Source organism: Ictidomys tridecemlineatus, chromosome 5, assembly GCF_052094955.1.
Source record: "Ictidomys tridecemlineatus isolate mIctTri1 chromosome 5, mIctTri1.hap1, whole genome shotgun sequence".
NCBI lineage: Eukaryota > Metazoa > Chordata > Mammalia > Rodentia > Sciuridae > Ictidomys > Ictidomys tridecemlineatus.
Genome location: NC_135481.1, coordinates 2,271,021 through 2,292,196, shown reverse-complemented (window position 1 = coordinate 2,292,196; position 21,176 = coordinate 2,271,021). Strand labels below are relative to the sequence as shown.

The 21,176-nt window shown below is 34.1% G+C and overlaps 2 protein-coding genes across 44 annotated transcripts in view; one reads left to right on the top strand and one right to left on the bottom strand.

The window, feature by feature from the left end:
* Ube3a (ubiquitin protein ligase E3A) overlaps nt 1-21,176 on the top strand; it is a 96,082-nt gene that overhangs the window by 17,932 nt on the left and 56,974 nt on the right. For 2 of the 7 annotated variants that reach the window (XM_021728991.3, XM_078049097.1), the window contains exons 1-3: nt 9,951-10,070; nt 11,677-11,822; nt 12,781-12,825. The exons of 1 other annotated variant lie outside the window; for it this stretch is intronic. In XM_021728991.3, coding sequence (XP_021584666.1) covers nt 12,824-12,825 — 2 coding nt within the window. In that variant the 5' untranslated portion in view covers nt 9,951-10,070; nt 11,677-11,822; nt 12,781-12,823. Of the gene's footprint in view, nt 1-6,740; nt 6,806-9,950; nt 10,071-11,676; nt 11,823-12,780; nt 12,826-21,176 lie in introns of those variants that run through there. 4 more of the 7 variants (XM_005316898.5, XM_013359140.4, XM_021728979.3 and 1 more) reach the window with 3 other exon arrangements.
* LOC110598540 (uncharacterized) overlaps nt 798-21,176 on the bottom strand; it is a 287,890-nt gene continuing 267,511 nt past the window's right edge. For all 37 annotated transcript variants that reach the window (XR_013438651.1, XR_013438630.1, XR_013438632.1 and 34 more), the window contains 2 exons: nt 11,801-11,849; nt 798-1,596 (listed from right to left, as the gene is read on the bottom strand). The gene's annotated coding sequence lies outside the window, so the exon portion shown is untranslated. The remainder of the gene's footprint in view (nt 1,597-11,800; nt 11,850-21,176) is intronic.

The following is a 21,176-nucleotide window of genomic DNA, read 5'->3' as shown; positions in this document are numbered from 1 at the left end:
TCAAAAGTCATAGAGCTCATATGTCTACTTCATTGAAAGTTTATAGGGAACTTGAACAAATTTGTAATACTGTTTCAAAGTCCTTATTTGCTGATTCCTTCAGTCCTTTCACTTTATCTGCTGATTTTTTTTTTCTCTTAGTTATGTGTTGTATTTTCCTGTTTGTTTGTGTAGTAGCAGTTTCTTACAAATTCTGGATATAGTAATATTTTTTTGAATTTTATTTTGGCAGTCAGCTAAATAACTTGCTGGTCAGTTTGATCCCTTTAAGGCTTTATTAGGGTGTATCTAGAGGAAGCCTTTACTTTTAAGAATAGTAGCTCCTACTAAGTCAGGACCTATTTTGAATCTCTACTGAATGCTCCAGTGTCCATTTATTTTCTTTTCACTATGGTTGGAAAAAACACAGGAGTTTGCCAGTCCTTTCTAAGCACTGGGAGTATTTCAGCTCATAATTCCTCTTTTTTCAGCTTCATGGAGTATTTCACTTATGCAATGATTATACTGCAACAGACGAGTCTCAAGTGGCCCGTATTTTGTAGCTTTTTCTCTGCATAGTTCCCTTCCTCTCTATTATTCTATCATAAATTTTACCCACTTTTGGCCCCCTCAACTGTGATATTCTGCCTCTCACCTCAGTGAGATTGCTGTCTTATGATTGGACTTTCCCGACATTGACTGTTGGTTGAAAAGTGCCTCCAGGTAGAATTCCAAGAATTAGATAGGTAATTTCATTCCATTTCCTTTTCTCTTGCTTGGGTTACAGTCTTGTGCTGCCTATTATCCAGGTTTGAACATTCGTGTGTGTGTGTGTGTGTGTGTGTGTGTGTGAGAGAGAGAGAGAGAGACAGAGAGAGAGAGAGAGAGAGAGAGAATGAATGTGTATTTGTAGATGGACACAATGCCTTCATTTTATTTATTTATTTATTTGTTTTTATGCCGTTCTGAGGATTGAATGGCATAAGTGCTCTTATCACTGAGCTACAACCACAGCTCCACATTCTTATTTTTGACAAGAAGTATCTGTAATATATTTTTGAAATTTTCTCTAGAATTAATTTCTTGTTCGTGTATCTGTTTGTCTACTGCTTATGTCACCCTAGTTTTTAAAATAAACTCTTTGATTGTAGTGTAGTATACATACGGAAGAGTGAGCTTATAAGTATATATAGCTTGTTAAACTTTTATATATTAAGCATGCATATTCAGCCAGGCCAACAAGCATTAGCATATTCTCTTTACTCCATCACTACCCATTTCCCCCCAAGGGTAAGCACTGTCCTATTTCTAAAAGCATAGATCAGATTTCCCTGTTTTATTATATATATAAACTGGAATCAATCATGTTTATAGATAGTCCCCAACTGTGTTTCAACTTACAATTTTTTGCCTTGCATATGATTGTGCAGAAGCCATATGCATTCAGTAGAAACTGCTTTGAATTTTGATACCCCCCACCCCCAGGCTAGTGATACACTTGTGATACTCTCTCATGGTCTCATGGTGCTGGGCAGTGGCATTGACACAGCTCCCTGTTAGCCATGAAATTGAAAGTCTCTCTTGTTGAAGTTTTAGTTATCCGCAGTCAGCTGAGATCTGAAAATATTAAATAGAAAATTCTAGAAACAATTATAAGTTTTAAATTACACCTCATTCTGAGTATCGTGGCCATTGGCTCCTTGGGATGTGAATCATCTCTTTGTCCAGCATACCCATCATATCATATGTCCAGCCTACTACCCACCCCATTGGTCAGTTAGTAGCAGTCCTGGTTATCACATCAACGTTTGCAGTTTCGTACTGCTTTTATTCAAATAACCCTTATATAATTTAAAATGACCCCAAAGTGGAAGAGTGGTGATGCTGGCAATTTGGGTATTATAAAGAGGCATAAATGGTTTCTTTAAGTGTTGTTTAATATCAAAAAGTACAATAAGATATTTTGAGAGAACTTCACATAATTTTTATTATAGCATATTGTTATAATTGTTATTTATTAGTGTTGTTAGTTTCTTATTGTGCCCAACTTATAAATTAAACTTTCTAGGTATGTGTGTAGAAAAAAATAAAGTATATATAGAGTTTTGTATTATGTGTGGTTTCAGAGATCCAACTGGGAGTGTTGGATCCTCTGAGAATGAGGAGACTGCTGTTCTGCATTGCTTAGGCATTTTTTACTTACCATATGTTCAACTTATAGGTTTTATCCTTCATCACAAGTTGAGGAACATCTGTAGTTGTGTCTGGTTTCTTCCATTTAATATATTTTGAGAGTTATTGTTGGTTTTAGTAATTGGTTATTGTCATTGCTGTATAGTGATTTTTTTTTTTTTTAAGGAATGTACCTCATTTTGTTCTGCCATTGATGGACATTTTTAGTCATTTTTGATTTGGGGCTATGAAGAATAATGCTCCTGTAAAATTTCAATGGATGTCTTGTCAAAATATGTATTCATATCTCTTATACATAGTGAAATTTAGTTATTAGATGTACATATATTTAGTTTTAGTGTATACTGTTCAAGTTTTTTGAAAAAGGTGTACTGATTTTAATACTATTTAAATGAATATAGTATGCTTTAATATCCAGCAAAGCAATTTCCCTGAAAGACAGGGAACTTTTCTGTTAGGAACAAACTTTTTTTTTTTTTAACATAATCTTTGAAATAAACTTTGGCAAATTGACATTAGATTAAAGTTATGTTAATTTGAAATGAATTGTTCATCTATGAATGCATTTGGAACTTACTTAACATATTTTTTTTTAGTCTGTAGATCCTGATTCCACTCCCCACTTTTTTTTTTTGGAGGGGGGAAGCATGGTATTAAAACTTAGTTACCATAACTGTGAAAATAATATGGAAGAGATGATCCCTGTCATCAACCATATAATAACCAGAGGCACTGAGAGATAACTATAGGGCATAGAATAATAAATATAGGGTGGCATTAATAAATTATTTTATGGTATTGGGAACATGTAAATAAGAATCAAAGGAGACAGTGGTTGTGTATGGAGAAAAATTTAGAAGGCTGTATTTTTGTGCCATAAACCTTTAGAATGAGTAGAGTTTTTTATAGGGTTGGAGAAATGAATGGGAGATGGAAGTTGCAGAGCATAGGGAAGTATTTCTAAGTGAAGTTTCCCTGAGAAGCAAAACCAGTGAAATCAGAAATTTAGATGGCTAATATGCGATAGCCAGTAATTCAGTGATAGGACTAAATCTGGGAGTTGGTGATAGTGTAATATAAGGAGCAATAATGCTTAGATGACCATGTAGGGGCCTTATGGCAATGGCTTCATATAATATGTAAAGGAGTTTGAAATTTATTCTATTGGTATTTGGAAGACAAAGAATTTTCTGAATGTGGAAGAATAGGACCAAGTTCTAATTTTGAGGAGGATAATTCTAGCAATTGAATTGAAGGTAAAAATAAAATAGAAACCAAATAATGAGGCTATGTGGTAAGACAGTGTTAATAAGCATGGGGAGAAAAAGAAATGAGATTTTAAAGACAAAATTTATAGGGTTTGAGTATAAATTGGAATGAGGTTCAAAGGAATGAGTGTGGCCTTTAGAAACAAATTTGATTTTGAATTTTAACCTTACTTTTACTGTGGACCCTAAAGCAAGTAACCTAATTTGTTCCTCCTTTGTGAGATGTTTATTCCACGAACATTTTAAAGTACTGGAATTATAAAACTGAATGATACAAATATTGTCTCAAAGCTTTATCTAGTCTGGAAGAAGAGGCTGGACTAGTATGTTTTGGCCAAGTTGAGTATAGTGTCGTGTGACATGATTTTGGGGATTTGGTTTATTCTGGATGCAGCTAAAAACCATTAAAAGAACTGGGGAGAGTTTTGGAATATGGGTAATTCCTGATATGGAATTGGTGGCACCTGGTGAGTGATTGGTTATACCAGGAGAGAACTTAGACTATGACTTTTCTAATTGGAGTGACTGTACCTATAGTGCTACCATTACCTCACAGGATTTACTTATTGTGTCTGGTAAATATTGCTTATTCCTCTTGAAGGATGTCTTTTCCCCAGATTAAGTCAGGATTATAAAACAGTACTCCCTGTTTTTCTCTTGTAAAACGCTTAGTTATGCATTGTTATTATATAATTTACTCTAGTTTTTATTATCTGTGCCCATCTCCCCCCACCCCAAATAATGCAGTTGAGTAATTGTGTCTAGTTTTTTACCACTGCATTTTCATCTACCTCATAAGCACTCAAAATCTTGTTGACAACGAATGAATAACTTTTAAGAATTTGCGTAGTGACAAGTGCTGGTTAGGCTAAATAAAACTGAGAGAAAATAGGGAATGGTTCCCGATTTTTTGTCTGTAACTATGATAGTAAAATTAGGACTATATAGAATAGAATGAAATGAGTCTTGGGGAAAATAACTGAGTTTGATTTTAAAAACATTTATTTTAGATGTTAACGAGACATTTGAGTGGTTGTGTGCTTTTTGTTATTGAGAATTGTAGGCTTATAACTAGAGACGAGGGTTCAAATATATAGTTAGGGGTTGTAAGTATAGAGGTATAATGGGAATAGATGGCATTGTACTGAGATTAATTTAGGTTAATTGACTATTGACAGAAACTTCAAGAGTGGCTATGTGTGAGAAATAGGAAGATGAACTAGCAGAAGACCTAATTGCTCTTCCAGGAGTACAAAACAGATGGGCAGGAGTACAGCATTAGGGAAGCCAGGGGAGTTATGGGCTAGTTAGCAGTGTGAAATGCTGCAGGTATTAAACAGGATTAAAGGGACATAGGATTTGGAATATATATCATCATCATCATCATCATTACTGATGATGACTTTTGTGAGAAAAATTATAGTTGGTGGAAGATTTTATCCATCAGCATAGGCTAAGCTAATGTTTATTAGATCTTTCTGGTAGTTAAGGGAGAGTAAGGTAAAGATATGTTAAGGGATTAAATGGAGTTGATAGAATTGTGTTGTGAATACTATATGAAAGATATATTTAAAACTTTAATCTTAGCTGTAGATAGATAAGAATAAAAGCCTAAAGATGTTAGCAGGAAAGTTGTTGGAGCAGTCTTTGATCAGTTGTGAAATTTGTAAATGGACAAAACTTAACAAGAGTTTTGATAAGTAATTGTACCTGTAAACATGGTACAAAAGAAGGATAAGAATGGTAGATGTGAAAATAAAATGTGAAATTTTATCTGAGGGTGGAACCTAATATAACCGCATTTTGACATAGGTTTTGGATGGAGGTAAAGGAAACAGGCTTTTGGAGAAGAGATCGGGGATGTATTCTATTAATTATGTATTACATATGTGTGTGTGTGTGTGTGTGTGTATATATATATATATATATATATATATATATATATATATATATATATATCACCAGGGCAGGAGTAAGGGGTGGAGGAGATTGTGGCAGATGGGACTATTTTTAAATATAAAATAGAAAATGAAGAAAATAGAAATGAGTAAAATGAAAAGTTTTGGAGGAGATGTTGATTGACACAGGCATTTTAAATTTAGATTACATTTATTAGTTTAATTTATAGACTGAGCTCCCTCTCAGACAGACATAGGAATAAATAAAATGAGGGCACCATGTTCCAGACTATAGGATTCTAATGGTTAAATTTGCTATGTAAATGCACCTAAACATTTCTGGTGCTTACACTTTTTGTTTCGTTTCTGGTATAATATAGTTTTAGATTTTGTATATTTCCTCTTTGATATGTGTTCCTAATCTATAATTAGGAAGACAAGTTTTCTCACATTAGGCTCTGAGCACCACCTGAAATATATGTTAAAATACCAATTCATGAGTCCTAACCTTATAAACTGAATTAGAATCTCTGAGGGTGGAGCCTAAGTAACTGCATTTTAAAATTCTCCAGGTGATTCTGTTACAAAGTTGAAGACTGTTCTCTAAAGTTTTAAAATTGGTTAATTTGATAAAGAAAATATTTAATGCATTGTATTCATTTGCTGCCTTTAGCCGGTAGAACACCAAGTGGATTTCTTAAACCTTTGGGTTTGCCTTTTTTCATTATCATAAAATGACACGTATTAAAAGATTTTAATTGCAGTTCCACTAGAAATGCTCAGATTGTTTACAGAGGAGTTATGCATTTACAGAGGTCTCGCTTTAAGCTTCAGAATAAGATTTTTTAAAATAAGAGTTAAATTTCGATAGATTAAATAGTTTAAGACATAATGTCTCAGAATATGAAGACCCTGTTATGTGCCAGACAGGCATTATCTCACATCCTTTTAGTACACTTTCTCTAATCAAATAGTTTGACTCTTGAGACTCAGAGGTCAAAGGACCTTCCTATACCCTTATTTTTACATGGCAGATGCTCAGCACATAGAATTTAATTAAAAGGAAAATTATTAAAGGTATCTGAAGGCATGTAGTCAGAAATTTTTATAAATTTCCAGCCTATTTGTAGAGAGGGTGATGAAATGGAAAGCACTAAGTTTTGTGGTTGAAAATGAGGAAGCACAGTTTTGCCAGCTGAAAGCATTCAGGCTACAAGGGCCTGCCTGACTACCCTGTCATTTGTCTTGGCAACAACAGTAGGGTAATTTGATATTTTTTGTGTATTCATAAACATTACAGAAAATTGATTCACTTTTATTTTATGAGTTTTAGTAAATTTTTTTTGCAAGTTTATCCAGCTGTCTATATAAAAGGAATTGAGTGAGGTATTTTATATTTTAGGTTAAAAAATCTGTAAGAGACTGATTTTAGAATTCACCAGCTCCTCAGAAGTTTGGCAAGATATGGTATGTTTCTGTTTTATTTTTTGAAATTCATATTGCATGAATTATCTTAATGTCATGATTAGAGTGACAAATGTGTTCCACAAATTTGGGAACCTGTCAGTTTTAAAGCAGTTTGCTAGGAACTACAGGTGGACTGTATGAGAGACCCAAGTGGGGTGCTGAAAGAATTTGCAAGAAATTAGAAGCTAGCACAATTCACAATAGCTAGACTGTGGAACCAACCCAGATGCCCTTCAATAGATGAATGGATAAAAAAAATGTGGCATCTTTACACAATGGAGTACTATGCAGCAGTAAAAAATGACAAAATCATAGAATTTGCAGGGAAATGGATGGCACTAGAGCAGATTATGCTTAGTGAAGCTAGTCAATCCCTAAAAAACAAATACCAAATGTCTTCTTTGATATAATGAGAGCAACTATGAACAGAGCAAGGAGGAAGAGCAGGAAGAAAAGACTAACATTTAACAGAGTCATGAGATGGGAGGGAAAGGGAGAGAAAAGGGAAATTGCATGGAAATGAAGGGAGACCCTCATTGCTATACAAAATTACATATAAGAGGTTGTGAGGGGAATGGGAAAATAAACAAGGAGAGTAATGAATTACAGTAGATGGGGTAGAGAGAGAAGAAGGGAGGGGAGGGGAGGGGGGGTAGTACGGGATAGGAAAGGTAGCAGAATACAACAATTACTAATTGGGCATTATGTAAAATTGTGGATGTATAACCGACGTGATTCTGCAATCTGCATTTGGGGTAAAATTGGGAGTTCATAACCCACTTCAATCTAATATATGAAATATGATATGTCAAGAGCTTTGTAATGTTGTGAACAACCAATAAAAAAAAAAAAAGAAATTAGAAGCTGTGGGATGGAAAATAATACACACAAGAAGATTGAGGGGATAGGTTTGGCTGTTAGGCTGTGAATATTTATTAATCACTCCCTTTTGTGTGCACATTATATACAGGCACTGTTCTCATTTGTCCAGGTGTTAGCTTGCTCATCCTCGTAACAGCCCTTGATATTGAAATTCTACCTGTAAGAATTAAGCTTCAGAGGTTAAGTGACTTGCCCAAGATTTCCTGCTTCTAAGTGACCAAAGGGATACCTGTTTGTGTTTTGTTGAGCATCAGAACTCACAAAAAAAGGGACTGGAGGGCTGGGGTTGTGGCTTAGCAGTAGAGTGCTCGACTAGCAGGTGCGAGGTGCTGGGTCCTCATCACCACATAAAAATAAATAAGTAAAGTAAAGGTATTGTGTCCAACTACTAAAAAGAGTGGGGGGGGGCGACTGGAAGAGAGTATTTAACTTAGTAATTTTCAAAATACATCTAGTTCGTTATATGATTAATTGATGTTGATTAATTAAGTCCATTAAAAAGATACTTCGCATTTTTGTGTTTACAAGTTGGAAAGTTAGACTTATTTTGGACCTTTTAAATCCATATACACTGAGAACCCAAGAAGAATTGTATCATGATCAGTCAGTGTTTTTTATTTCCAGGGTGCAATTGTCTCTCTCCATATTACATCAGCAGTACCTAGGTTCTTAACAGGAGACATATAGTTAGGATAGAGAAACTGAAAAATTGACTTATTTTCTTAAAGGAATTATAATTCCTGTTTATCGGAATCCCAGGTTACTTATGTATTCTCAAACTAACCTTAATTCTCTCCTAGATTTGAAGCTCTTTGTTTATAACTGTAGTGGTGTTCCATTGATGTTTCAGCTCTTTCCTTGGGGTTCTCGGATACTTTGCTGTTTTATATTGGATTCTGGGTCCATGCTGTTAACCACTTTCCATGCTTTTCTGTTGTTCTCCCTCTTCATTTTATCATCTTTCTTTAGTTCTCTCCTTAGATTTGACCCAGATATAAAGTTCATTAGGGCATCATTGAGGGGGAAAAACTAATTGGATGAAATGATCTCTTGATACTAGATGTTTCATATGTGTGATATCTTTGCCAGAATTATAATATGGCTTAAAAGGCCTGCTAAATTTGAATTATAATAGTCAGGAAAATTTGATTAAGACCATATATGGGAGTAAAAAGATAATAGGTTGAGGGAAGAAAGGTGGACTTTCTTATCTTGCTATAATTCTTTCATGAAATTGAATCTAATGGGTTGATGACAGAGAGTAGAATACATTTTCATGTAGAAGCTAAGGAGATCTGGCTAATGTTAGATGACTCAAAGAAGGAATAAGTAGAACTAGACTTTGGAGTATGTGTTTGTGTGTGTGTGTGTGTGTGTGTGTGTGTGTGTGTGTGTGTGTGTACCCGCGCACGCACATGTACGCTCACGCTTAGGCATGCATGTGTACTTGCATTCATATATATAGGTAGAGCTATTTTATTAAGTATTTGTCTACTTGGTGACTTATTTCTCCATCTGTGATTAAATTAGTCCCATTTAAACTCCTGCTATAATTGTGAGTAAATGATCCATGTTCTAAATCCTTGCTCCTTTATATACATTTAAATCATGAAATTCTATGACAAAAACTAACCCATCTCCCCAAAATATTCCCACCCTTAATAGAAAGTCTGTAGGTCATTGTTTTAGTTCTGATTTCAACACTAATTCTAAAATCTTGGGCAAATCAATTAATTACTCTGAGGCCAATTATTATTGTTATTATTTCTTATAGTATCTGCCTTATTTAGGTAGGTGGAGCCAAAACTGTCCTGATATTTAAGGCACCATTGACCAAAGTACTTTATAAACTCTAATACTATATAAAAAGTACAGATAGCGTCTGTTATCCAAAATGCTTGGGACGACATATGTTTCAGATTTTAGAGTTTTTTTTAGATTTTTGGAATATTTGCATAAACTTTACTGGTTGAGCATACCTAATCTGAAAATCCAAAATCTGAAATACCCCCAAATTTAAAACTGTTTGAGTTGGTGACATGAAACTTAAATTGTTTTAGATTTTGGAGCATTTTAGGTTTTTGGAGAAAGATATTTTAAGAAAACAAAATGCTGGGAAATATTCCTTGAAAACTTTCCTTTAAGTATTTTTCTGATAAATTTTGTATTGAAACCTAATTTGAAGCTTTGCAGATTTCTTTTAAACATTGAATTGAGTTTATATACTAAAGTGTTCTAACCAAAGGTTTGTTTAATTTGTTAGAATTATTAAACCTACGCTCAGATCAAGTTAGCAGCTAGACTGGTGTGACAACCTGTTTTTAATCAGTGACTCAAAGCTGTGATCACCCTGATGTCACCGAATGGCCACAGCTTGTAAAAGGTAATTTTAAATGTTATTTTACAGCCTTTAAGAGGCTGTCATCATAAAGTGAAATACATACTGTAAAAATGAAGAAAATGTCTAGTTGGCAGGAATATTGTTAAGAATAGAGTACCTAAGAGTTGACGTATTTCTCCACTTAATCTCCTTCCTAATGTATTTCAGTTCATTTCCTACCTGCTTTATAAGGTCAGTAGCCACCACCAGAGACTTATCTATATGGATAAACAAGAAAGTATTATTTCATGGTTTTAAATAAACATTTTAAAGAAATGCAGAAAGTTTTTTCATGTGCTTTTTAAAGTATGTTTTTTATGTGGTGGAAGTTTACTTTTCTAGAAGTTTTGGCAACTTTAATAAAATTAGTTTACTTTTTTGTCCTAGAGAGTTATAGTGGAGGCAAAAGAGTAGCTTACAGGATAGAGAAGCTGCACCCATTGGAAATGATCCATCATTTGAATTTGCTAAGTCTTGTTGCAGTATTTAGATTAGTGGGCATTTTTGTGTTTGTTATTTTCTGCAATTCATATCAAGACCTAAAATTGAGAGTCTTCTAGGATTTATTTTTAATTTTCTAATGTTACTTGCCTAATATGTAGTTTTAAAATTATCTAATTTGTTATTCTCACAAACTTTTTAGGTTAACTAAAATCAGTAGTTTTAAAAGAAATTTTTTTCCCCTTTGTGTTATATGTTGTGAATTGGGTAAAATTAGGAGTGTGTTCTGAATTTTGTTTCTAACATTTTGGCAGTAAAAGTGAATAAGCTTTTTAGGAGCCAAAATAATGTTGGGAACTGTTACTAGATGTTTTACACACACACACACACACACACACACACACACACACACACACACACACATTATAGTTTTGAATCCTCACTTGAAGATATTTTTCTGTAACTTATTTAGAATATTATAGAAATATACTACAAGGGGGGATAATAGAAATTTATTCAGATATTCATTGTTACTCAGAAACAATTCTGCTAATTCTGTATATTCACTTTTCTGTGGATTAAAAAAGTTGGCAATTTGAATGAAAAGCAAACTACTATGTTTAAGAGACCCAGCAGAGATATTTATTTTAGGATAATAATATTTCAGTCTTTTCTTACTCTCATCCTTCTGGACTGGATTATTTTAGAATTATTTGGTTTGACTTACAAATGATTTTTAGTAGCTTACTTTAATATTTGTAAATATTAAGTATAATATTGTATATTTATAGTAACTTAGTAACATTTTGATACTAATGTGTACATATTCTTGCTAAGGGAACAGAACAGAAATTGGGAAAATAGTTGTAGTTACCATTTGATGATATATTTAATCTCTACCATTTTTAGGGTTTCAAAGCTTCTCAACATGTTATACTTCCAAGATTTGGTTTTGTTTTCCTTCTCCTTGTAGTTTACCTTTCTGAAGTAATTTTTAAAAAAAATTTTGTCATCATGTTCTTGCTTCCCTCCCCCTTTTTTTTTAATTCCCTGTTAATTTTTGAAAATTTTGCTGCTTAACTGTTTAAAAGCTTCTAATCTGCCTTTCTTCCTTCAGTGCCAGCAGGTTTATTTTTTTGTTTTGCAAGCCAGCTCTGTCTCTTTACAGTATGACATCTGATGTTGGAGGGTCGCACTTTCAAAAATGAGTCATCTGGTACATGGGGTTATCATCAGTTTTTAGCTCTTCTGTCTGGGAGACACACATTTGGAAGCATTCTTGGGGTACTTACCCACAAGGCTGGTGGAGATCAGGTGTGTCACAGATGATTTGCTTGCTCCCTGGGGGAGAGGGTGGAGAAAATTTTTGGATTTATGGTGCTGCCAAATCACTACCTCCCCCAGCATGCCCCAGTTTTTAGTTCTTAAATAATTTTGTACAAAATTGAAAGTTTAAATAAACTGCAGATGATCTGACAAATATTTGAGCTGCTGGAGTCTTTTTAAAATATTTCTTTATTTATTCTTGCATTCTTGTCTTGGAATTTGAATGAACAGCAGTGTGTGTAAATTTGAAAGCCTGATAACAAAGTGAGATTTTTTTTTTTTTTAAGTTAAGGAATTTAACAAACATTTTTTCCCCCTTTCTGGTTACTCTGATTTTCAGATTTTTTTGTTAGTAAATTGTTTGAAATTGGAAATTTAAAGTCAATGATAAATTCACAAATCAAAGTTCTTAAATGGCACTTTGAAATTTTAACTTTTGATGTTAATTTTTTTAACTCTTTTGGGAATCTGAAAGTGTTAGATATGAATGAATGTGATCATGTTCCTCTAAAACATTACATATAAAATTATGTGGTTGGCCCAAGCTTTAGTTTTGTCTGCTCAGGTTGCAGTTTGCTGAACCTTGATCCAGAATTTGAGACCATGAATACCACTTTCTTAATATGGATAAGCAATATTGAGATATTTTCACAGTTGTATTATTGTATTACATGTATTTGACTTGATTTGTCTGTTGGTATCTAACTATAGTGTTTACAGTTTCCTTTCCTTAAAAACATTGTGTTGAGATTTTTATTAGTCCACCCCTTCAAATAAATGTTTTGTATGTAATCTGATTGGACTGCTTTTTTTCTCATGTTGAAATCTTGATTTTTTTAAACCCTTATTTAGTGCTTGTTTTCAAATCTTGCTTTCCCAAGTTAAGTTTTATTCCTTTTTTGAATATGGAATATTTTGCTAACTTTTCTTCAATTGCATTTTACAGATCACCAGGAGAACCTCAGTCTGACAACATTGAAGCTAGCCGAATGTAAGTATAATTTGGTTGAGGCTGTGGTATATTTTATGTAGTCCTAGACTATTTTCAGTGGTATCAAGTTATTTGAAAATGATTTCCAGGTAAAAGTAAGTAATGATTTAAAAGTATATATGAAAATGTCTACTTTTCCCTCTACCAAACACCTGTAAACTTTTGATAAGAAATCACTAGATGTTTACTATTAAATAGATAATTGCTTATTTCTGAATTCTTTTGTCATTTGCTCTCCTAGAAGTTGTGAGAATTAGGGAGACAGGGCAGATGAGTTTGACATTCTTAATCCCTACCATGTGAAAGGCATTGGGTTTTGTCATGGATACAAAGATTCAGAGTTAGTTCCTACCCTGGAGTAACTTAAATTGAAAGATGCAGAAGCAAAGTTTTCCAGTTACTGAGGTAAAATGGTACTCGGGATGCAGTGGGAACACAGAAGAGTACCAGAGTACCCAGGTGTGCAGCAGGAACCGAATCCAGATGGCAGGAAAATTGAGTGACTAAGTAAGGCTAGGATCAGTCTTGAAATATGACTGGAGTTAGGCAGCTGAAAGCATGAACAGATTTCTTCTAGGTAGAAGCATAAGCAAAGTTATGAAGCAGCATATTGAGTGTAGATAACAGTTAAGGACTTTTATATCATAGATTGATCAAAAGACAAGAAAGTAAAGATAAGACTTGGTAAAAAGGACTAAGTCCTTGCATGCCACATGAAAGGTCTTGATTTGTATCTCATAGATATTTGGGAATTGTAAGGAATTTGCTTAACAGGCAGTAGCATACCTGTAAGACATATTTTCAGTAACTTTAGTAGCAGAGAAACAGGTTTGAAGACAGACACGTGGACATGGTAACCAGGGATTCAGTAGTTCAGTCAATGGAAGCCTTAAAAGGAACAATGGTGTAATAATGAATTCAAAATCAGTTTTTCTGGACTTAAGACAAATACTTAGAAAGTGAAATAATGAAGTCTTCAGTGATTTGTTGTATGAATTTAAGAATTTTAAGACAGTAGAAGTGCACTATAGTAATTATCCAAGCAAGGTTTTCAAGACAGTAAATTGAAATGAAAAATGTTAGTGCAGAATTTGATCTTAAATAAGAGAAAAGATCCCCATCTTCTGAAGATAGGAGGAGATAAAGATAAACATGTGATTTTAAACTTTTAAACATGCATATGGGTAAGATTGAGAAAGTCAAGGTTTTCTTTACTGAAAATAGAGTAAATCCTTTCACATGCTATGTACACTGTGAAACTTCAAGAGGGAACTGTAAAATGTATTTCTCAGACTTATGTGACCATGTAATTTTTCTGTTAATTTAAAACAAAACCAAAAAAAACCCTCAATGTTTTTTTTACTGAATGAAGGAAATCTTTTTAAATACTTGATGTATATGTGACCATGTAATTTTTCTGTTAATTATATGTATAGAATATACTAACTATATTATATAACCATGTAACTATAATAAAATAATATAAAAATTGACCATCTTGGGGTTGGGGGTGTAGCTCAGTGGTAGAGCGCTTTCCTAGCATGTGTGAGATGCTGGGTTTGATCCTGAGCACCACATAAAAATAAATAAAATGTATTTATTGTGTTCTTTTACAACTAGAAATGAAAAAAAATCTTAATTAACCTTTTTAAAGTGTGCGTTTCAGTAGTGTTATGAGTGTTAACATTGTTACATAGTCATAATCAGAATTCTCTTTATTTTGCAAAACAAGACCCTATACCCATTAAACAGTAACTCCCCATTCCTACTGCCCCTGGCAACCACCATTTTACTTTCTGTCTGATTTTTGGCTACTTGTAAGTACCCCATATAAATATAATTATACAGTTGTCTTGAGATTATTTTATTATACTTTGTATAATATCCTCAGGTTCATCTATATTGTAGCATATATCAGAATTTCCTTCTTTTTTTAGGCTGAATAATATCCCATTGCATGTATGTACTATAATTTGCTTATTCATTCATCTGAATGGGCACTTGGGTTGTTTCTATATTTTAGCAATTGTGAATAATGTTGCTATGAGCATTGGTATACTTTTTCAGACCCTGCTTTAAATTCTTTCAGTATATATGGTAATTTTGTTGTTAATTTTTTGGAAACTGCCATACTGTTTCCACACCATTTTAGATTCCAAACAAAAGTGTATAGAGGTTCCAGTTTTTCTACCTCTTTACTAGCATTTGTTTTTATTTAATTTTTTTATATTTGTCATCCTGTTGGATGTGAAATGATATTTTATTATAGTTTAGTGACCATGTAAAGTTTTTTTTTAAATTAACAGTGTTTTGTGGAACATTATACTTAACACAGGTTAGTTAGGGGATTTGGGAATATTGAAAACTTAGAAAATTATTGAGGGTTATTGGTGAAGAAGAACTAAAGATCATTCAATTGAATGGCTCAAGGTTAGAAACATTATCACATTTGGAACACTTTTCTCCAATAGCCAGAAGATTATTCATGGTATTCACATTGAATATTAGCAGTGTAGAGGGGATAATACTAAAGCATTGTAATAGTTAAATTTTTATGCTATTTATGATGGCCAATAGAACCGTGTGTTCCAAGGTTCAGATGTGATGGTGGGTTAGGATTTTGCAGCACTCATTCTACTTTAAAAACATCAATTTGAATAATTATTCATGGACAAAAATACCTTCACAAGTGCTAAGGAAACCAGGTAATGCACTGGGTGTGGCACAGAAATGAGTAAATGTATTGAGGGTAGGCAAGACAGTTTTACATTATTTGTGTCAAGTCTCCATCAACCCTGGACAGGACAGTATGTAAAGAGATAATCTCCTTGCAGGAAGGAGAAGTAAGTATGCACCAGACTTCATAGAACTCAATACTGGGCCTGCCCCGATAAAACCCAAGGCTGAGCCATGTCTTTGGTTGTAGACCCTAGGCTGGTACCAATACACTGAGTTTCCAGGTGCACCTCAATGCCAAACCACATCCAATAGTCCCAGGTTCCAGGCTTGCCCAGTGCTAACCTGGAAGCTAGAATCCTACCCTCCAGCTTGGCCCCTGGGGTCCCACACTCCAGCAGGTTAAGTGTTTAGGCCTTGTTCTCCCGGTTTCAGTAGACTACAGTGCTTAGCCATACCCCTTGGATTCAGGTTGCATGATCGTCCTTTTGAATCCAGGTACTAGGTTAGCCTCTGTGGCCTCAGGACCTATTCTACCTCCTGTGGACCTAGCTTTCAGGCCAGTATTCTCACACTTGGCCTCCAGTCTGACTCCTCTGGACTCTGGCTACACACTTACCTCAGAACCAATCAAGCCCTAAACTTCAGATTGTTCCCTGTGACTCTAGGCTTCAATGGACTCAAGAGTGTAGACCCACCCCAGTGGACTCTGTTATCTACATACTAAGGCTACACTTCCTCCCTGTAGACCTAGGCTCTAGGCATACCCACCCCAGTGGACTCTGTTACCTATATACTAAGGCTACAGTTCCTCCCCTTAGACCTAAGCTCTAGGCTAACCTTTGGGAGCTCCATCTTCAGGTTTATCCCAGTGAATGCAGATGCCAGGCCCATCCTAGCACTTGATATCTTCTGCAGTCAGATTCTAGGCCCAACTCAGCATCAGGTCAGCCAGTGTGGATATAGGGTCTAGATCCACATTCACAAACCCCATCAATAGGTTTACCACAGTGGATCCAGGCTTCATGAAATTCAGCCTTACAGATACAGGCTCCAGTCCTGCTTTCTTGTTGACTTAGGGACTCCCACCACCCTGCTCGTGGACTACAACTGCAAGTCCTCCCATGGGCTACAACAAATGGAGGCTCAAAACCTCTAGATAGGCAGACTGTTCAAGGGCTTTTAAAACAAAGCCAGTCTGAAAAGACAGGAATAAGTCCGTACTTTTTTCAAATGTGCAGATACCAACACATGGCCATTGTGGATCAAGAACAGTTAGAAGTAATTAAAACACCAATAATCAGTCCTAAAAAAGTAGAGATTTATGAGCTGCCTAATAAAGAATTCAAAGTAATTGTTCTAAGGAAACTTGGTGAATTAAAAATAAAACACAAAGAAGTAATTCAGTGAAATCAGTAAACAGTAAACAATCATAATGAGAAATTCAACCAACAGATTGAAAATATTTTCTTAAAGAAAAATTCTTTAGTTGAAAAATAAAGTGAAATGAAAATGAATACAAGAGCATAAGCAGCAGAATTGATCAAGCAGAAGACTTTGAATCTGAGGACAAGTTTTTGAAAATATACAGTTAGAGGATATAAAAGGAAAATGATTGAAAAGGAATGAAGAAATCTTGCAAGGGAAGCTCCAATAAGGTTCAGTCCAGGGGTTACGGTTGTGGCTCAGTGGTAGAGAGCTTGCCTAGCATGTGTGAAGCACTGGGTTTGATTCTCAGTACCACATATAAATAAAATAATGGTGCCTTAATAACTTATAAAAATATTTTTAAAAATTCAGTCCAGACCACATTACTTCAGGGTATGAATGAATAATCAAAGTCAAAAAGGATATAGAAAACAGGAAGTACTTTACACCTTAGGGAGTTCTAATAAGTCTAGGAACAAAAACCTTATATGCCAGGAGAGAATGTGATAGTGCATTTAACCTGTTGAAAGAAAACACAATAACAGGAATACTTCACCTGGCAAAACTATTCTACAGAAATGAAGGGAGTTTATTACCACCAGACCTGTCTTATGAGAAATATTACAGAAAATTTTTAAAGTTAAAAGAAAATGATGCTAATTAGTAACATGAAAACATAAACCCAGTCCAATTCTTCCAATTTTGTATCAATGACATATAAATTACTTACATTAAGTATGAAAACTAAAAGACAAAACTGTTCAAAATTGTAATAGGTACAATATTTTGTTGAACTGTATGGTATGAATTGTGGCATCAAGAATGTGAAATGTGAGCTGGGTATGGTGGTGCATGTCTGTAATCCCAGTGGCTCTGGAGGCTGAGATAGGAGGATGGCGAGTTAAAAGCCAACCTCAGCAACTTAGCAAGGCACTAAGCAACTCAGTGAGACCTGTCTCTAAGTAAACTACAGTCTAGGGCTGGGGATGTTGCTCAGTGCCCTGAGTTCAATTCCTGGTACCCCCACCCACTAAAGTGTGGGGGATGATAGAGAAAAAGTGATTAAAAAAATGCGACCACAGTTGTTAATATAGCCTGTTATAACTATAAATGTTTTGTCAGCCTCATGGTAAGCATAAAAGTGAAACCTTATAGTGGTTACACTGAAGATGAAGAGTAATAAGGAGTCAAAAGCCCAGCAGTAGAGAAAGTAATGTAATCACAAGTAAGACAATAAAAGAGGAAGAAAAGGACAAAAGGTTTATAGGACAGCTAGAAAACAATTAACAAATTATAGTAGTACCTGCTAGTTATTACTTGGAATATAAATGAATTCAGTTTCACCAGTCAAAACACATAGAGTGGTTGGGTGGATAATTAAGCAAGAACTAACTGTATGTTGCCTATAGGAGACTCGCTTCACTGTTAAGAACACAAATTAAAAGTGTTCTTAACTTTTAATTCCATGTGTATGGAAATCAAAAGAGATCTGGGATAGCTGTACCTATATCAGATAACACCAGATAAGTCAAAACTAAAACAAGAAAAAGAAGGTCATTGTATTATGGTAAAGTGGCCATTTCATCAGGAGGATATTATAATTGTAAATATTTATGCACTTAGCATTAGAGTATCTAAATATATAAAGCAGATAATAAGTGCCCCCCCCCCCTTTGTGGTGGGATTGAGCCTAGGGCCTCACATATGCTAAGTATACATTTTTTTTTTTAGAGAGAAAGAGAATTTTTATTTATTTTTTTAGTTTTCAGTGGACACAACATCTTTGTTTGTATGTGGTTCTGAGAATCGAACCCGGGCCACACGCATGCCAGGCAAGCGCGCTACCGCTTGAGCCACATCCCTAGCCCACTAAGTATACATTTTAACATTGAGCTACAACCCTAGCCCCAATAGATCTTATAGACTGTGATAATGATAATAGTTGGAGACTTCAGTACCCCATTCTCAGCAATGTACAGACATCATAATTAAATTATACTTTAGTCCAGATGATATGTAACTGTACAACAGTGGTAGAATACCTTCTTTTAAATACAGGATGGGTCATGTGCAAGAATTATCAAATGTGTTGTTTGAAATTGTATCAGATATCTTTTCTGATCACAGTGATATGAAACTAGATATCAGTAATAGCAAGAATTTTAGAAAATTCACATACATGGGAATTTAACATAATACTGTCTGAACAACTACAGGCCAAAGACAAAATTAAAACTAAAAAATACCTTTAGACAAAAATGGAAACGGAAGGTATCCAAACTCATGTAAGGCAGCAAAAATAAATTTTAAGAGGGAAATTTACAGCAATAAACACCTGCATTAAAAATAAAAAATAGCTCAAATGAATGAGCTAACGTTAAATCTGAAGGAATTAGGAAAAAATAACTTCAAAGTTAGTTGATGTAAGAAGGAGTAAGATCAGAGTAGATATAAATGAAAGGGAATGACAAGATTCTTAAAACTGAGAGTTTTTTTTTTGTTTGCTTGTTTTTAAAGATAATATTAAGAAAGCTTTAGGTAGACCATGAATAAGTTGGGTTAATCAAATCAGAAAAAAAGAAGAGCCATTACAACTGAAATAGGTAAATAGAAAGGATCACAAGATACTACAATGAACAGTTATGAATCAACAAATTATTCAACCTAAAATATATTTGGTTTTCTTTAACCTAGAAGAAAAAAATAGATAAATTCTTGCATGCATACTGTCTACCAAGACTTAATGTTGAACAATAACAACAAAAAATCTGAACAGATCAATAAGGAGTGAAGACATTGAGTCAGTAGTAAAATCCTCCACCAAATAAAAGCCCAGGGCCTGATGGTTTCACTGCTGAATTTATTGAGTATTTGAACAGAAGTAATATCATTTTTTTCTTTTTCAAAGAACTGAAGAAGAGGGAATATCTCCAAATTTATTTTATGAGGCCAGCATTAAATTGATAACAGAGTCAGACGAAAACTCTTAAAAAAACAAAAAACTAAAGCCCAATATCCCCGATGAAGTAGATGCAAAAATTGTGAAGAAATTACTAGCAAATTGAACTAAATAGCATGTTAGAACTGTTCATCATGATAATATATTTATCTTAAGGATGCAATGAATGTGTAACATAACTAGATCTATAAATGTGACATCATTAATAGAGTGAGGGGAAAACATTTAAAAAAATTCAACATCTCTGATAAAAAGCCTCAATAAATAAGACATACAAGGAATGTATCTCAACACAATGAAGGCATATGTGACAAACCTACTGCTAAAGTCATACTTAATGGTGAAAAGTTGAAATCTTGAACAAGGCAAGGGAACCTGCTCTCACCATTTCTATTCAACATTGTGCTTCAAGTCCTTATCAGAGTAATTAAATGAAATAAATAGAAGGTATCCAAATAGGAAAGGAAGAAGTTTAACTCACTTAGTTTGTAGATGGCATGGTTATTAGAATTACTAAAGAGATATGGTAAAGTTGTAGGATTCAAAATCAAAGTATAACAATCGTCATTGTTTCTATACACTTAAAGAGCAGACTGACTAAAAAAAGAAATCAAGAAAATGTTTCATTTAAAATAGCTACAGAAAAATAAAAGCATTTAAGAAATTTAACCAAGGAGGTGAAAGATGTCCACAGTAAAAACAAAAAAACATTGATGAAAGAACTTGAAGAGGATACAAGTAAGTGAAAAGTTGGCCCATATTTATGGATTGGAAGAATCAATATTGTTACAAATTTCCATACTACTCAGAGTACTCTTAAGATTCCGTGTAATCCCTAGGAAAATGTCAATGACCTTTTTCACAGAAATTGAAAAAATTATACTGAGATTTATATAGAACCATAAAAGACTAGATAGCCAAAGCAGTCTTGAGTAAAAAGAACAAAGCTGAAGGTATGGTATCATACTACCTAACTTGAAAATATACCTAATCAATAAGACATAGAAACAAACACATGTACAAATAGAACACAATAAAGAGCATAGAATCTTGACAAATTTGATGAAAGCAAATGTGATCTGACAGTCTGTTCAGTAGTTGATGTTGGGAAAACTGGATGTCCACATGTAGAAGAATGAACTTGGAACATTAGCTCATACCATGTAGAGAACTCAACTGAAAATGGTTTAAAAACTACGTGTACAATTTGAAATCGTAAAAGTACTAAAAGAAGACAAAGGAATACATCTCTTTTTTTTTTTTTAAATCCAGAGAAGGGCAACAAAAA